At 50.3% G+C, this 17,296-nt stretch overlaps 2 protein-coding genes across 5 annotated transcripts in view; both read left to right on the top strand.

Annotated features, from left to right (window-relative positions):
* LOC146009866 (uncharacterized) overlaps positions 1–7,117 on the top strand; it is a 235,403-nt gene extending 228,286 nt beyond the window's left edge. Inside the window, exon 7 of the mRNA XM_083150429.1 lies at positions 4,975–7,117. Within this exon, the coding sequence (XP_083006555.1) occupies positions 4,975–6,749 (1,775 nt within the window). The 3' untranslated portion in view covers positions 6,750–7,117. The remainder of the gene's footprint in view (positions 1–4,974) is intronic.
* The window catches only part of LOC146009857 (uncharacterized), a 426,052-nt gene that overhangs the window by 101,879 nt on the left and 306,877 nt on the right, over positions 1–17,296 (top strand). The gene's annotated exons all lie outside the window — the stretch shown is intronic.

Here is a 17,296-nt window from a genome sequence, read left to right as displayed (position 1 = left end):
ACCCCTGGTGCAATGTGTATAATGTGCTCTACCCCTGGTGCAATGTGTATAATGTGCTCTACCTGGTGCAATGTGTATAATGTGCTCTACCTGGTTGTGTATAATGTGCTCTACCCCTGGTGTAATGTGTATAATGTGCTGTACCCCTGGTGCAATGTGTATAATGTGCTCTACCTGGTGCAATGTGTATAATGTGCTCTACCTGGTGCAATGTGTATAATGTGCTCTACCTGGTGCAATGTGTATAATGTGCTCTACCTGGTTGTGTATAATGTGCTCTACCCCTGGTGCAATGTGTATAACGTGCTCTACCCCTGGTGCAATGTGTATAATGTGCTCTACCTGGTGCAATGTGTATAATGTGCTCTACCCCTGGTGCAATGTGTATAATGTGCTCTACCCCTGGTGCAATGTGTATAATGTGCTCTACCTGGTGCAATGTGTATAATGTGCTCTACCCCTGGTGCAATGTGTATAATGTGCTCTACCTGGTGCAATGTGTATAATGTGCTCTACCTGGTGCAATGTGTATAATGTGCTCTACCTGGTGCAATGTGTATAATGTGCTCTACCCCTGGTGCAATGTGTATAATGTGCTCTACCTGGTGCAATGTGTATAATGTGCTCTACCCCTGGTGCAATGTGTATAATGTGCTCTACCCCTGGCGCAATGTGTATAATGTGCTCTACCCCTGGTGCAATGTGTATAATGTGCTCTACCCCTGGCGCAATGTGTATAATGTGCTCTACCTGGTGCAATGTGTATAATGTGCTCTACCTGGTGCAATGTGTATAATGTGCTCTACCTGGTTGTGTATAATGTGCTCTACCCCTGGTGTAATGTGTATAATGTGTTCTACCTGGTGCAATGTGTATAATGTGCTCTACCCCTGGTGCAATGTGTATAATGGGCTCTACCTGGTGCAATGTGTATAATGGGCTCTACCCCTGGTGCAATGTGTATAATGTGCTCTACCCCTGGTGCAATGTGTATAATGTGCTCTACCTGGTGCAATGTGTATAATGTGCTCTACCCCTGGTGCAATGTGTATAATGTGCTCTACCCCTGGCGCAATGTGTATAATGTGCTCTACCCCTGGTGCAATGTGTATAATGTGCTCTACCCCTGGTGCAATGTGTATAATGTGCTCTACCTGGTGCAATGTGTATAATGTGCTCTACCTGGTGCAATGTGTATAATGTGCTCTACCTGGTTGTGTATAATGTGCTCTACCCCTGGTGTAATGTGTATAATGTGTTCTACCTGGTGCAATGTGTATAATGTGCTCTACCCCTGGTGCAATGTGTATAATGGGCTCTACCTGGTGCAATGTGTATAATGGGCTCTACCCCTGGTGTAATGTGTATAATGTGCTCTACCCCTGGTGCAATGTGTATAATGTGTTCTACCTGGTGCAATGTATATAATGTGCTCTACCTGGTGCAATGTGTATAATGTGCTCTACCTGGTTGTGTATAATGTGCTCTACCCCTGGTGCAATGTGTATAATGTGCTCTACCCCTGGTGCAATGTGTATAATGTGCTCTACCTGGTGCAATGTGTATAATGTGCTCTACCTGGTGCAATGTGTATAATGTGCTCTACCTGGTGCAATGTGTATAATGTGCTCTACCTGGTGCAATGTGTATAATGTGCTCTACCTGGTGCAATGTGTATAATGTGCTCTACCCCTGGTGCAATGTGTATAATGCGCTCTGTCTGGCGCAATGTGTATAAAGGGCTCAACCTGGCGCAATAGAAATTAATGTGCTCTGTCTGGTGCAATGTGAATAAGGGGCGCTACCTGGCGCAAAGTGTATAATGTGCTCTACCTGGCGCAGATAGACATTGCATTGTAGTGTTTCACAACCGTGAATGTTTTTGCTTCAAAGGAAGTGCTTTTACCATTTGATGGTGGCCTTCCGATGTTTGTGCAGGCCTAGCTCTACCTGGCGCAATGTGTACAAAGGGCTGTACCTGGTGCAATGTGTACAGTGGCTTTACCTGGTGCAATGTGTACAGTGTGCTTTACCTGGCGCAATGTGTACAATGAGCTGTACCTGCCGCAATGTGTACAATGGGCTGTACCTGGCGCAATATGTACAATGAGCTGTACCTGGCGCAATGTGTACAATGAGCTGTACCTGGCGCAATGTGTACAATGAGCTGTACCTGGCGCAATGTGTACAATGAGCTGTGCCTGGCGCAATGTGTACAATGAGCTGCACCTGGCGCAATGTGTACAATGAGCTGTACCTGCCGCAATGTGTACAATGGGCTGTACCTGCCGCAATGTGTACAATGAGCTCTGCCTGGCGCAATGTGTACAAAGGGCTGTACCTGGTGCAATGTGTACAGTGGCTTTACCTGGTGCAATGTGTACAGTGTGCTTTACCTGGCGCAATGTGTACAATGAGCTGTACCTGCCGCAATGTGTACAATGGGCTGTACCTGCCGCAATGTGTACAATGGGCTGTACCTGGCGCAATATGTACAATGAGCTGTACCTGGCGCAATGTGTACAATGAGCTGTACCTGGCGCAATGTGTACAATGAGCTGTACCTGGCGCAATGTGTACAATGAGCTGTGCCTGGCGCAATGTGTACAATGAGCTGCGCCTGGCGCAATGTGTACAATGAGCTGTACCTGCCGCAATGTGTACAATGGGCTGTACCTGCCGCAATGTGTACAATGGGCTGTACCTGACGCAATGTGTACAATGAGCTGTACCTGGCGCAATGTGTACAATGAGCTGTACCTGGCGCAATGTGTACAATGAGCTGTACCTGGCGCAATTTGTACAATGAGCTGTACCTGGCGCAATGTGTACAATGGGCTGTACCTGGCGCAATGTGTACAATGGGCTGTACCTGGCGCAATGTGTACAATGGGCTGTACCTGGCGCAATGTGTACAATGGGCTGTACCTGGCGCAATGTGTACAATGGGCTGTACCTGGCGCAATGTGTACAATGGGCTGTACCTGGCGCAATGGGTATAAGTGGCTGTACCTGGTATAATGTCTATAAGGGGCTTTATCTGGCACAATGTGTACAATGGGCTGTACCTGGTGTAATGTGTACAATGGGCTGTACCTGGTGTAATGTCTATAAGGGGCTGTACCTGGTGCAATGTGTATAAGGTGCTGTAGCTGGTGTAATGTCTATAAGGGGCTGTACCTGGTGTAATGTGTATAAGGTACTGTACCTGGTGTAATGTATATAAAGGGCTGTACCTGGTGCAATGTGTATAAGGGGCTGTACCTGGTGTAATGTGTATAAGGTGCTGTACCTGCTGTAATGTCTATAAAGGGCTGTACCTGGTGTATTGTGTAAGAGGCCCTACCTGTCATGTATAAGGGGTACTACTGTGTGGTGTAATGTGAATTGGTACTTATCTGTGCCCACTCCCCTTCCCCATCAAGCCACGCCCCTATATGTTTGAATCACACCTTCGGCACATACTGTCTACCATTTTTACGGGTAGGTTTCTAACACTTTTTTCTCTTGAAATTTGTAATTACAGAAACGTCATCCGACAGGAATAACACCGGATTCTGGACTGGGTTCATCGCTCTGTACCGGGCCAATGATTGCCTCTGGAGAGTAAATTCCAAGGATTATGTCAACAAGCACAAGAAGACCCAGGCCTTCCAGAAGCTCGTCTTGTACAGCAAAAGCCAACATCGTGACGCCGACATCCGCTGGGTCAAGAAGAAGATCCAGAATCTGCGGACGGTGTTCCTGAAGCAGCACAAGAAGCTGCTAGATTCCCAACGTCCGGGGGCCGGGGAAGTCATCAAGCCATCGCTGTGGTACTATGACCTCCTCCTCTTCATACTGGGCCAAGACCCCAAGAGGCAGTTGAAGTGCCCATCGAGGCCAGAGTTGCCCAAGAGACGTGAAGAGGTTCCAGTGGGCAGGAAAGTGCAAGAAATCATTTTGTATAATGCACCTGTTAAATGTTGTCTCAGACTTGAGCGGTTGCTATGGGCAACTATTACACTGGCAAACATTTCTTTTTCTATTTCACCATAGACTTGAATTTTTTTTTTTCAAAAACATTGACTTAGACTTTTTTTTATTTTTTATTCATTTACAGTTTGCCTCTTCGAGCGCTGTTCGGAACCTTTCTGTCAGCGAGCCCACAGAGCAGGAACGGATTGATGCGTAGATCCCACCACCCCAGCCGGCCGCCAAGAGACGAAGGCCGGAACCGGGACATTTTCTCAAGCACGCGGCGGAGGTCTTGCAGAAACCCCTGGACGATTGCATGATTTTCGGGATGAACGTCGCCAGAGAAATGCAGGAGATGAATCCCGTCCAGCGTCTACGTTTTAAGCGCATCGTCTACGACGCGATGGCCTGTGCGGTCAGCGGGCTGCTGCCCGAACGCCCTGTGTTACCGTCACATACAATACCGCTGCGCACTCCCCCAGCCACCAACAATTACCCGATCCATCCGCCGTATCCCCCAGCACCCATTTCTCCTCCACAGCCACCCACCTATCCTGCGTAGCGGACACCACCTCCCACCTTTGCCAGGACCTCTACGATTGGTGTGGTGGACCTACTTTCTCCAGGATGTCCAGCAGTTGGTCACATGACCACATGGACCTCATTTGCCCCTAGGTTCTTCTTCTTGTCCGTAGTGATATTGGCTTCATAGTTTTGGCCTGTACTGTCTGTGAGACATTGTTGGGGTGCCTGGATTACTTTGTTGTGTTTGGGTGATTCAGGGGCACTTGGCGACTTGGTATGGTCCATAATTTTTTTTTTTTTAACGTGATGTTTGGTTTTTGCACTGAGGTTAGGGACCATATTTGGGACATGCAAAAGGGGCATTGGTGGTATAGATGGAGAAAGTGGGGGAGGGGCAGTGCGGTTGTATAAGGGGGTCTTCTAGTGTAAATGTATGTTTTTCTTCTAGTGATCAATTGACTTATGCTTCCTGGATGGTTTTTTTCTTCACAGACAGACTCTGGAACGCCACACATGGGTTATCTACAGATGGTGACATCAGAGATGACATCACACACGTTTCTCTAGGAGAAGGCTCTATCACTCCAATGATAAATCCAGTACTGCTTCGTTCACATATGTCATCTGCTTATCATGAGGAATGTTCCACTGATGCATCTATAATATCTCTCAAATTAGATAGCTCATATACAAATGAGACATGTTTTACACATATCCCAAAGCCTATTACTCATCAGCCAACTAAGGCAGGTGATAAGCCATTTCAATGTTCTGAGTGTGGGAAATGTTTTACAAAGAAATCGAATCTGGTTACACATCAGAGACGTCACACAGGTATAAAGCCATTTTCATTCTCCGAGTGTGGGAAATCTTATACAGAGAAATCGGATCATGTTACACATCAGAGACGTCATACAGGTGAGAAACCGTTTGCCTGCTCTGTGTGTGGAAAATGTTTTACAATGAAATCTAGTCTTGTTACACATCAGAGAATTCACACAGGTGAGAAGCCATTTCCATGTTCTGAGTGTGGGAAATGTTTTACAAAGAAATCGGATCTGGTTACACATCAGAGACGTCACACAGGTATAAAGCCATTTCCATGCTCTGAGTGTGGGAAATGTTTTTTACTTAAATCACTACTAGTTTCACATCAGAGGAGTCACACAGGTATAAAGCCATTTTCATGCTCCGAGTGTGGAAAATGTTTTACAATGAAATCTACTCTTGTTACACATCAGAGAATTCACACAGGTGAGAAACCATTTCCATGTTCTGAGTGTGGGAAACGTTTTACAGGAAAATCAAATGTTTTAAGACATATGAAAACTCACACAGGTGAGAAACCATTTGCCTGCTCTGATTGTGGAAAATGTTTTGCAAATAAATCATATCTTATTGGACATCAGCAATATCATACAGGTGATAAACAATTCCCGTGCTCTGAGTGTGGGAAATGTTTTTTACTGAAATCAAAACTAGTTTCACATCAGAGGAGTCACACAGGTGAAAAGCCATTTCCATGCTCTGAGTGTGGGAAATGTTTTCCCATTAAATCAAGGCTTGTTCAACATCTGAGAACGCACACAGGTGAGAAACCATTTGCATGCTCAGAGTGTGGGAAATGTTTTCCCATTAAATCAAGGCTTGTTCAACATCTGAGAACGCACACAGGTGAAAAGCCATTTTCATGCTCCGAGTGTGGGAATTTTTTTGCACACAAATCAGAGCTTGTTACACACCAGAGAACTCACACAGGTGAAAAGCCATTTCCGTGTTCTGAGTGTGGGAAATGTTTTCAAATAAAATCAAGACTTTTTAGACATCAGAAATGTCACACAGGTGAAAAGCCATTTCTGTGTTCTGAGTGTGGGAAATGTTTTCAAATGAAATCAAGACTTTTTAGACATCAGAGGAGTCACAGAGGTGAAAAGCCATTTTCATGCTCCGAGTGTGGGAAATGTTTTACACACAAATCAAATCTTGTTACACACCAGAGAAATCACACAGGTGAAAAGCCATTTTCATGCTCCGAGTGTGGGAAATGTTTTGCACACAAATCAGATCTTGTTACACACCAGAGAACTCACACAGGTGAAAAGCCATTTCCGTGTTCTGAGTGTGGGAAATGTTTTACAGCAAAATCAAGTCTTGTAAGCCATAAGAGAACTCACACAGCTGAGAAGCCATTTCCATGCTCTGAGTGTGGGAAATGTTTTACAGTGAAATCAAGTCTTCTCAGACATCAAAGAAGTCACAAAAGGTGAAAAGCCATTTCCGTGCTCTGAGTATGGGAAATGAGAAATCAGATCTTGTAAGACATAAAATGACTCAACGCAGGTGATAAATAATGTCAGTACAGGAAGTGTGTGATAGAGGGAATACCTTGATGCACATGAGACATCGCACAGTTGGGTGGCCATTTCTGTGTTCTGGATGTGCAAAGTCATCTCAATAAATATAAAACTCATTGTGTAATAGAACAAGTTCAGTGGACTGACTGGTAGAGATATAAAGAAATAAGAGAATAAACCTTTTTATCACCATTTTATGGACCTGGCTTATGTGTAATTTGTATCTGCAGTGGGATTGGATCAGATCTCTATTACACATCCGTGTCACTCTGCACCGTAAGAGAAATATCGCACTGGTATATAACATCCTGTGGCATAGAGGGGGAGGAGCTAGTCACACTGATAAGTGCCAGTTACAGCTAACACCCGTCTATACCCGACTGTCCTGACTCCTCCAGTGTCCCCTAGGGGATGAAGTAGACTTGGCAATGGTCCATACAGGAAAAAGCATATCTTGGGTAATTTTATTTCTCTTTCCTCCACTAGGTGACACTGGAGAGTTACAGTGGGGAATAGAAAGGCGACCACAGGGAGCTTGGGCACTACAGAATAATTAACAGTGACTAACTCCTCCCCTTCTACTTCCTCTCCTAGGCAGTCTTAGAATGTGCCCTGCGGGAGCTGGGTGCATTTTTAGCTCACTCTGGGCTTTTTATATATATATTTTTTTTCTCTGGATTTTTTACGAACAACACAGGCAGATAGTCCCTGTCCTATCTGCCTGCGACGAGGGCGCTGTTGAGGGTCTGGTCGCAGCTGCTTGCAGCTCGCCTCCAGAACCCGGCTGCCAGAACCACCGTTCTGGGGTCCCCGTCGCCGCTGCATGCAGCGCGCCTCGCGGACCAGAAGCCACGCCGCGTCCAACAGCATCTGGACAGGGGTAAGTATACCCCCGGGTCCCTGGTAGCAGGGATCCGGGTGGGATCACATAGAAAGCGCGGCTAAGTACCTTCAGGTACGGCGCGATAGGGGGCGGAGCTTAGCGCGACGCGCTACGGTGATGTCGGCTTCCGTCTCCTCCCTCCTCACGCTGCAGAGCACGAGGCACTCTCCGGACAGCGCTGGAGATCACGGACGAAGCAGCGGCGGCGGTCTCCCTCCCGGGCGCCAGACAGCCCTAAAACTGTGAGTTGCAGTGGGCGTTAGAGAGGACAGGTGATTTGGGCTGCCAAACTCCCTGATAGCCAGGCACTTGCTTAAATAAAGCGGAGCGCTATTGCTGGCTTGTGACACTCTGTCCCCTATACTCCTCTCCTGTCCAGCATTTCCTGCTTTCCCTGGGTGATTGCTGGGTGTTTGAATATGGCTGGGGGTACCTCCAAAAAGGTGGCCTGTAAGAAATGTGGGGCTAAGTTTACCCCTCAGACTGAGGGCTCACTTATATGTGACCCCTGTACAGCAGGTCCCATGATGCCACCCCCTCCCTCACAAGAGGTGCCTATATGGGCGTCACAGTTGTCTACTGTGATTTCACAATTGGCCTCTGAGCTATCTGCCTCCAGGCAGGACAGAGACGCAGCCAGAAATCAGCAGGCTGATTTGGCTGCTGCAGTGGAGGGTTTAACTAGGTCTTTGAACCCAGATCCTTCTGCACAGCCTCCTCCTCCCATTTTGTCTCCTGCAAGCAGGATATTTCCTCAGTCTGTCCTATTGGACGACACTGATGATGATATGCCGGATTTGGAGGAGGGTGATGTTGGGGAGCCTGAGGCTCCATTGCTACCAAAAGAGCCAGAGGTTACCTCCTCAGGGTCTGGAGGATTTAATCCAGGCTGTCCGCTTAACGCTTAATGTTACAGAGGAGCAGAGGCCTTCTGAGCGTCCTTCTGTGTTTGCTAAGAAGCAAAGACAGTCGGCAGTTTTCCCAATCTCTGAGGAATTGGACGACCATGTAAAAAAGCCTGGTTACATCCAGCCAAAAAATTTCAGGTCTCCCAGAGATTTTTTACCTCTTACCCTTTTCCTGCAGATAGCAGAAAGTCCTGTGAGACGCCCCCTCCGGTTGACCCATCAGTATCCCGTCTGTCCAAAAAGACAGTACTACCTATACCGGGAGCTTCCACACTCAAGGATGTCTCGGATAGGCGCTTGGACAGCACCCTTAAAAACATCTACACCTCAGCGGGCCTCCTTCAGCGTCCTGCGCAGGTGGGATGTTGGGTCAATAGGGCTATGGAGGTTTGGGCCGGTCAGGTGTCCTCTAATCTGGGAAATGACCCCTCCTCAGGTGACTTGGTTTTGTTGCTAGAACACATACGGGAGGCAGCAGGCTACCTAGTGGAGGCATCATCAGATGTCTGTCTGCTGGCAGCTCGTATTTCGGCCTTGTCGGTTTCGGCTCATCGCACCCTCTGGTTGCGTCAGTGGAACGTGGACGCCGATTCCAAGAAGGCGGTGGAGGCATTGCCGTTTTCCGGGGATGCGCTCTTTGGTCCAGAACAGGACAAGATGATCTCACAGGCTACGGGAGGTAAGTCCAAATTTCTTCCCTCAGCAGCCCCTCCTGCTCGTCGGACCTTTCCCACATCGGGAAACCAGTCCTTTCGATCCTTCCGCCCCACACCTAAGTTTAGGGGCAGATCAAGGGGGGGGGGGGGCAGTCAGTTCTCGGGGATTCCGAGGCAGAGGTTCAGCCGGCACCCCCATCCTGGACGCCAAGGCTACCTCCAAGCCCTCTGCATGACTCTCCCAGCCCCGTCGCGGAGCACAGGGTGGGAGGCCACCTGTTGTTTTATCATCAGGTTTGGTCCCTTTCCTGTCAAGACGCCTGGGTGAAGGACCTTATTGCAGTAGGGTACAAGATAGATTTCTTGTTACCCCCTCCTCCTCGTTTTTTTCCAACAGGTTTGCCAGCTTCTCCAGAGAAAAGCAGGGCACTGCAGAGGGCCATCCAGAAACTCAGGGACATGGGGGTAGTTATCCCTGTCCCAGAGTTGGAGAGAAGGAAGGGATTCTACTCCAGCCTGTTTCTGGTTCCCAAGCCAGACGGCTCCGTGAGGCCTATCTTGAATTTAAAACACCTCAATCCATTTCTGCGCTTCACACGGTTCAAGATGGAGTCTCTGCAGTCTGTGATTGCAGGTCTGGAGCCCGGGGAGTTTCTTGTATCCATCGACATAAAAGATGCATACCTGCACGTCCCCATCTGGCCTCCTCATCAGGCCTTCCTCCGGTTTGCCATTCAGAATTGTCACCTGCAATTCAGAGCCCTTCCCTTCGGCCTCTCATCTGCGCCCAGGGTATTTACCAAAGTCATGGCGGTCATGATGGAAATACTCAGGGCTCAAGGGGTTACCATTGTCCCTTACTTGGACGACCTTTTGTTGAAGGCTCCGTCCAGGGAAGTCCTGCTGAACAACATCCAGCAGACGCGACAGACACTGGAATCCCACGGATGGATGCTCAATATCCAGAAGTCACAGCTGACTCCCTCGCAGAGGATTCTGTTCCTGGGGATGATCCTGGACACGGTCCACAGACGGGTCTTCCTCCCTGTGGACAAGATCCTTTCTCTACAGGAGTCGGTACGCCTGGTGCTGCAGCATCAGAGGGTTTCAGTCCTGCTTTGCACAAGGCTGTTGGGAAAGATGGTGGCCACGTTCGAGGCGGTGCAGTACGGGCATTTTCGATCTCGGCCCTTCCATCTGTGTCCTCTTCAACAGTGGTCAGGGTCGCATCTTTTTCTTCATCAGCGAATTAGCCTTTCCCATCAGGCTCGAGCTTCTCTAGCGTGGTGGCTCGACTCCAACAACCTGCAGGAAGGACGGCGGTTTGCCATTCACAACTGGACGCTCCTCACCACAGACGCAAGCCTAAGGGGTTAAGGAGCGGTCACGTTGGGTCTCCACTTCCAGGGCCTTTGGACGCCGGAGGAAGCGCAGTTGTCCATCAATGTGTTGGAACTCAGTGGTGTACTATGCTCTTCTTCAAGCGGAAGTCATTCTCAAGAACAGGGACATCAGGGTGCAATCCGACAATGCCACAGCTGTGGCCTACATAAACAAGCAGGGAGGTACTCGCAGCGATAAGAGAGGTGAAGAGGATTCTGCTTTGGGTGCAGGAGCACGCGGGGGCCGTGTCTGCAATTTTCATTCCAGGCGTGGAAAATTGGGAGGCAGACTACCTCAGCCGACGAGACGTCCATCACGAAGAGTGGTGCCTGCACCCCCAGGTCTTCCAGACCTTGATTCGTCGGTGGGGATGTCCTCAGATAGACATGATGGCCTCCAGGCACAACCATCAGTTGCCTCGGTACTGCGCACGGACAAGAGACCCTCAGGCGGTGGCTGTAGACGCGCTCACCGCTCCTTGGACGGATCAGTACCTTTACTTCTTCCCTCCGTTGCCTCTCATTCCTCGGGTTCTACAGAGAATCCGCAGGGAATCGGTAACAGTGCTGTTCATAGCTCCGGACTGGCCTCGCCGGTCGTGGTACACGGTTCTCACAGACCTGTTGGTAGACGAGCCGTGGCCTCTTCCACTCTTCGAAGACCTGCTCACACAGGGTCCGTTCGCCTGTCCGAACTTACAACATCTTCATTTGACGGCATGGCTGTTGAGAGGTCCATTCTAAGAAAAGCAGGGATCCCTCAGGCAGTGATCCCTACCATGATCAGGGCCAGGAAGCAAGTTACCTCGGTGCATTACTATCGCATATGGAGGGCCTATGTGGCCTGGTGTGAGACCAGAAGGGTTTCGCCTGTAAATTTCAAACTGGCCCGGTTGCTTCTGTTTTTACAAAAGGGTCTTTCCTCAGGACTCCGGCTGGGGTCCTTGAAGGTGCAAGTGTCCGCTCTATCAGTTTTTTTCCAAAGGAAACTGGCGCTCCTTCCTCAAGTTCAGACATTTTTCCAAGGGGTGTTGCGGCTGCAACCACCTTTCAAGCCCCCCACGGCTCCGTGGGACTTGGACTTGGTCTTGACTTTTCTCCAGTCCTCCCTGTTTGAACCCATGGAGGACGTGGAGTTAAAGTATGTAACTTGGAAGACCGTCTTGCTTCTGGCGTTGGCCTCGGCCAGAAGGGTGTCGGAGCTCAGTGCTCTCTCTTGTAAGCCACCCTTCTTGCGTTTTCATGAGGATAGAGCGGAGCTCCGCACTTCCAGTGTTTTTCTCCCAAAAGTGGTCTCGGCCTTCCACATTAACCAACCTATTGTGGTACCGGCCTTTAGGGAGGAGTCAGAGGACGCCAGAACGCTGGACGTGGTCCGGGCATTGCGCATATATGTATCCAGGACAGAGTCCATGCGTAAGTCAGATGCTCTTTTTGTCCTCTATGACTCCCTGCGTCCTGGCTGGCCCGCCTCCAAGCAGGCCTTGGCCAGGTGGATTAGGCTGACAATCCGTCAGGCTTATGTGGCTTCCTCTAGGGTGCCACCGTCTTCTATTTCCGCTCATTCTACGCGTTCGGTGGGTACCTCCTGGGCGGCTGCCTGTGGAGTGTCCATTCAAGAGTTATGTAGAGCGGCTACTTGGTCTGGCCGCAGGACCTTTGTCCGTTTTTACAAGTTTGACACTTTTGCGGCAGCTGCTTCGCAGTTTGTCCGTTCTGTGTTAAGGGGCTCTCAGCGTCATCCCACCCGTGTTGGGAGCTCTGGGACGTCCCCACTGTAACTCTCCAGTGTCACCTAGTGGAGGAAAGAGAAAAGGGGATTTTGTACTTACTGTTAAATCCTTTTCTCAGACTCCATAGGTGACACTGGACGCCCACCCGACGCTGTCTATCTTTTTTTTTTTCTTGCTGTTTCAGGTTTGATCAGTTACCAATCAGTTACCATATGTCTCATGAGACATTGATACTTCGCTTTAATTATGGGTTTGTTTCATTCTGTTATGAATGTTGTTTTTCAACCTATGTTTCACTCTATGTGAGTGTGTGTGTGACTTGTTATGTTTAACCTCCTCTTGGAAGTGTGTTTTTTCTTTCTTCCAGCTCCCTCTGGGCACATACCTAGACTGCCTAGGAGAGGAAGTAGAAGGGGAGGAGTTAGTCACTGTTAATTATTCTGTAGCGCCCAAGCTCCCTGTGGTCGCCCTTCTATTCCCCACTGTAACTCTCCAGTGTCACCTATGGAGTCTGAGAAAAGGATTTAACAGTAAGTACAAAATCCCCTTTTTTCCCTTTTACATACTGCTCCATCCAAGTGAGCGCTGATTGGGAACGGTAGAGTGCGCCCAAGTACAGCCGTAGCGCTATATGGTTCCTATAATTAGTCCTGTATTCTGTATAATGTCCGTTCTGTGATCCCACGGTGCAAACAGAGACCTTTCCTACTATGTGGTGTGACAAGGAATCGCATAGACTGGACAGCAGTAACGGCTTGTCCTGTATCTGTAGCAGGTAGACCGCATACCAGGTAACAGCGCGGCAATTCCTCAGTTACAGTGTAGCAGGTTTTCCGCGGTAAGGGTACACGCCAGAGAACACATAACGTAATCTTCTCCTATCACCCAGCCTCTTCTAGGCATTGGGAACAATGGACACACATATAAGAGGAAGTAACAGGTGCAGTTAATCAGCAGACACAATACATCTTTAAAAACCCGGACTGGATCTCCCTAGCCCGGCTGCTGCTGTTATAAATCCTGGACTGGGTCTTCCACATTATCTTCATGCAGAAGGAAGCTGTCCCTGCCAATGGTTTTTGGGGGCTGGAAGCTGATGGCTCTGACTTGCAATATTCAGCCAATAGAGAGAGAGATGACTATTTAGGGGGTGATTTAGGTGCTTTGTCCAAAGATCCAACCCAGGTGGTGACTCAATGCAAATAATCGGAATCCCGTCCAAGTGGACCATTGTAACTTTACCGCCCCCCTTGTCTATGGGTAACATCACACAACACATGTGCAGTGATCTACCGCCCCCCTTGTCTATGGGTAACATCACACAACACATGTGCAGTGATCTGCACTAAGTGCCACCACCTGTAATGGTAGCAGGGTGGTGTAACCACCACGACAGCCCTGCACGGTCATTCCAACAGAAAAGCCTGTCCCAATAACTTCCTTTCTTCTTGGGGGTTCATGGTCCCCACCGGGTTGACATCGGGGTTGTAGGTGGATCCAGAGGACCGTGGCACAAATCAGTGAAGCTTTTAAGACATCCCAGGATAAACGGCTCCTCCCCCTATAACCCCGCCTCCAGGCTCAGCTCCTCAGCTTTTTGTTGGTGTCCGCAGGAGGCTGCAGCACCTCACTATCGGCAGGGACAGGCCTCAGGACAATCCCACAGAAGCTTTTCTATTTTTTGACTGAAACTTTAGTTTGACTGCAGCGATAACATTGCCGGGCTGGCTGCGCTGTCAGTCATACTGACTGCAGCGATAACAATGCCGGGCTGGCTGCGCTGTCGGTCATACTGACTGCAGCGATAACATTGCCGGGCTGGCTGCACTGTCGGTCATACTGACTGCAGCGATAACATTGCCGGGCTGGCTGCGCTGTCGGTCATACTGACTGCAGCGATAACATTGCCGGGCTGGCTGCGCTGTCGGTCATACTGACTGCAGCGATAACATTGCCGGGCTGGCTGCGCTGTCAGTCATACTGACGATCATACTGACTGCAGCGATAACATTGCCGGGCTGGCTGCACTGTCGGTCATACTGACGATCATACTGACTGCAGCGATAACATTGCTGGGCTGGCTGCGCTGTCAGTCATACTGACGATCATACTGACTGCAGCGATAACATTGCCGGGCTGGCTGCGCTGTCGGTCATACTGACTGCAGCGATAACATTGCCGGGCTGGCTGCGCTGTCGGTCATACTGACGATCATACTGACTGCAGCGATAACATTGCCGGGCTGGCTGCGCTGTCGGTCATACTGACTGCAGCGATAACATTGCTGGGCTGGCTGCGCTGTCAGTCATACTGACGATCATACTGACTGCAGCGATAACATTGCTAGGCTGGCTGCGCTGTCGGTCATACTGACTGCAGCGATAACATTGCCGGGCTGGCTGCACTGTCGGTCATACTGACGATCATACTGACTGCAGCGATAACATTGCCGGGCTGGCTGCGCTGTCAGTCATACTGACGATCATACTGACTGCAGCGATAACATTGCCGGGCTGGCTGCACTGTCGGTCATACTGACGGTCATACTGACTGCAGCGATAACATTGCCGGGCTGGCTGCGCTGTCGGTCATACTGACGGTCATACTGACTGCAGCGATAACATTGCCAGGCTGGCTGCGCTGTCGGTCATACTGACGGTCATACTGACTGCAGCAATAACATTGCCGGGCTGGCTGTGCTGTCGGTCATACTGACTGCAGCGATAACATTGCCGGGCTGGCTGCGCTGTCGGTCATACTGACTGCAGCGATAACATTGCTGGGCTGGCTGCGCTGTCGGTCATACTGACGGTCATACTGACTGCAGCGATAACATTGCCGGGCTGGCTGCGCTGTCGGTCATACTGACTGCAGTGATAACATTGCTGGGCTGGCTGCGCTGTCAGTCATACTGACGATCATACTGACTGCAGCGATAACATTGCCGGGCTGGCTGCGCTGTCGGTCATACTGACGGTCATACTGACTGCAGCGATAACATTGCCGGGCTGGCTGCGCTGTCGGTCATACTGACTGCAGCGATAACATTGCCGGGCTGGCTGCACTGTCAGTCATACTGCTCATACTGACTGCAGCGATAACATTGCCGGGCTGGCTGTGCTGTCGGTCATACTGACTGCAGCGATAACATTGCCGGGCTGGCTGCGCTGTCGGTCATACTGACGATCATACTGACTGCAGCGATAACATTGCCGGGCTGGCTGCACTGTCGGTCATACTGACTGCAGCGATAACATTGCCGGGCTGGCTGCGCTGTCGGTCATACTGACTGCAGCGATAACATTGCTGGGCTGGCTGCGCTGTCGGTCATACTGACTGCAGCGATAACATTGCCGGGCTGGCTGCACTGTCGGTCATACTGACTGCAGCGATAACATTGCCGGGCTGGCTGCGCTGTCAGTCATACTGACTGCAGCGATAACATTGCCGGGCTGGCTGCGCTGTCGGTCATACTGACGATCATACTGACTGCAGCGATAACATTGCCGGGCTGGCTGCGCTGTCGGTCATACTGACTGCAGCGATAACATTGCCGGGCTGGCTGCACTGTCAGTCATACTGACTGCAGCGATAACATTGCCGGGCTGGCTGCGCTGTCGGTCATACTGACGATCATACTGACTGCAGCGATAACATTGCCGGGCTGGCTGCACTGTCGGTCATACTGACTGCAGCGATAACATTGCCGGGCTGGCTGCGCTGTCGGTCATACTGACTGCAGCGATAACATTGCTGGGCTGGCTGCGCTGTCGGTCATACTGACTGCAGCGATAACATTGCCGGGCTGGCTGCACTGTCGGTCATACTGACTGCAGTGATAACATTGCCGGGCTGGCTGCGCTGTCAGTCATACTGACTGCAGCGATAACATTGCCGGGCTGGCTGCGCTGTCGGTCATACTGACGATCATACTGACTGCAGCGATAACATTGCCGGGCTGGCTGCGCTGTCGGTCATACTGACTGCAGCGATAACATTGCCGGGCTGGCTGCGCTGTCGGTCATACTGACGGTCATACTGACTGCAGCGATAACATTGCCGGGCTGGCTGCACTGTCGGTCATACTGACGGTCATACTGACTGCAGCGATAACATTGCTGGGCTGGCTGCGCTGTCGGTCATACTGACGGTCATACTGACTGCAGCGATAACATTGCCGGGCTGGCTGCGCTGTCGTCATACTGACTGCAGTGATAACATTGCTGGGCTGGCTGCGCTGTCGGTCATACTGACGATCATACTGACTGCAGCGATAACATTGCCGGGCTGGCTGCGCTGTCGGTCATACTGACGGTCATACTGACTGCAGCGATAACATTGCCGGGCTGGCTGCGCTGTCGGTCATACTGACGGTCATACTGACTGCAGCGATAACATTGCCGGGCTGGCTGCACTGTCAGTCATACTGCTCATACTGACTGCAGCGATAACATTGCCGGGCTGGCTGTGCTGTCGGTCATACTGACTGCAGCGATAACATTGCCGGGCTGGCTGCGCTGTCGGTCATACTGACGATCATACTGACTGCAGCGATAACATTGCCGGGCTGGCTGCACTGTCGGTCATACTGACTGCAGCGATAACATTGCCGGGCTGGCTGCGCTGTCGGTCATACTGACTGCAGCGATAACATTGCTGGGCTGGCTGCGCTGTCGGTCATACTGACTGCAGCGATAACATTGCCGGGCTGGCTGCACTGTCGGTCATACTGACTGCAGCGATAACATTGCCGGGCTGGCTGCGCTGTCAGTCATACTGACTGCAGCGATAACATTGCCGGGCTGGCTGCGCTGTCGGTCATACTGACTGCAGCGATAACATTGCCGGGCTGGCTGCGCTGTCGGTCATACTGACTGCAGCGATAACATTGCCGGGCT

This window comes from Crinia signifera, chromosome 6, assembly GCF_055691185.1.
Source record: "Crinia signifera chromosome 6, ASM5569118v1, whole genome shotgun sequence".
Lineage (NCBI taxonomy): Eukaryota > Metazoa > Chordata > Amphibia > Anura > Myobatrachidae > Crinia > Crinia signifera.
This window is presented reverse-complemented; position numbering and strand designations above follow the sequence as displayed.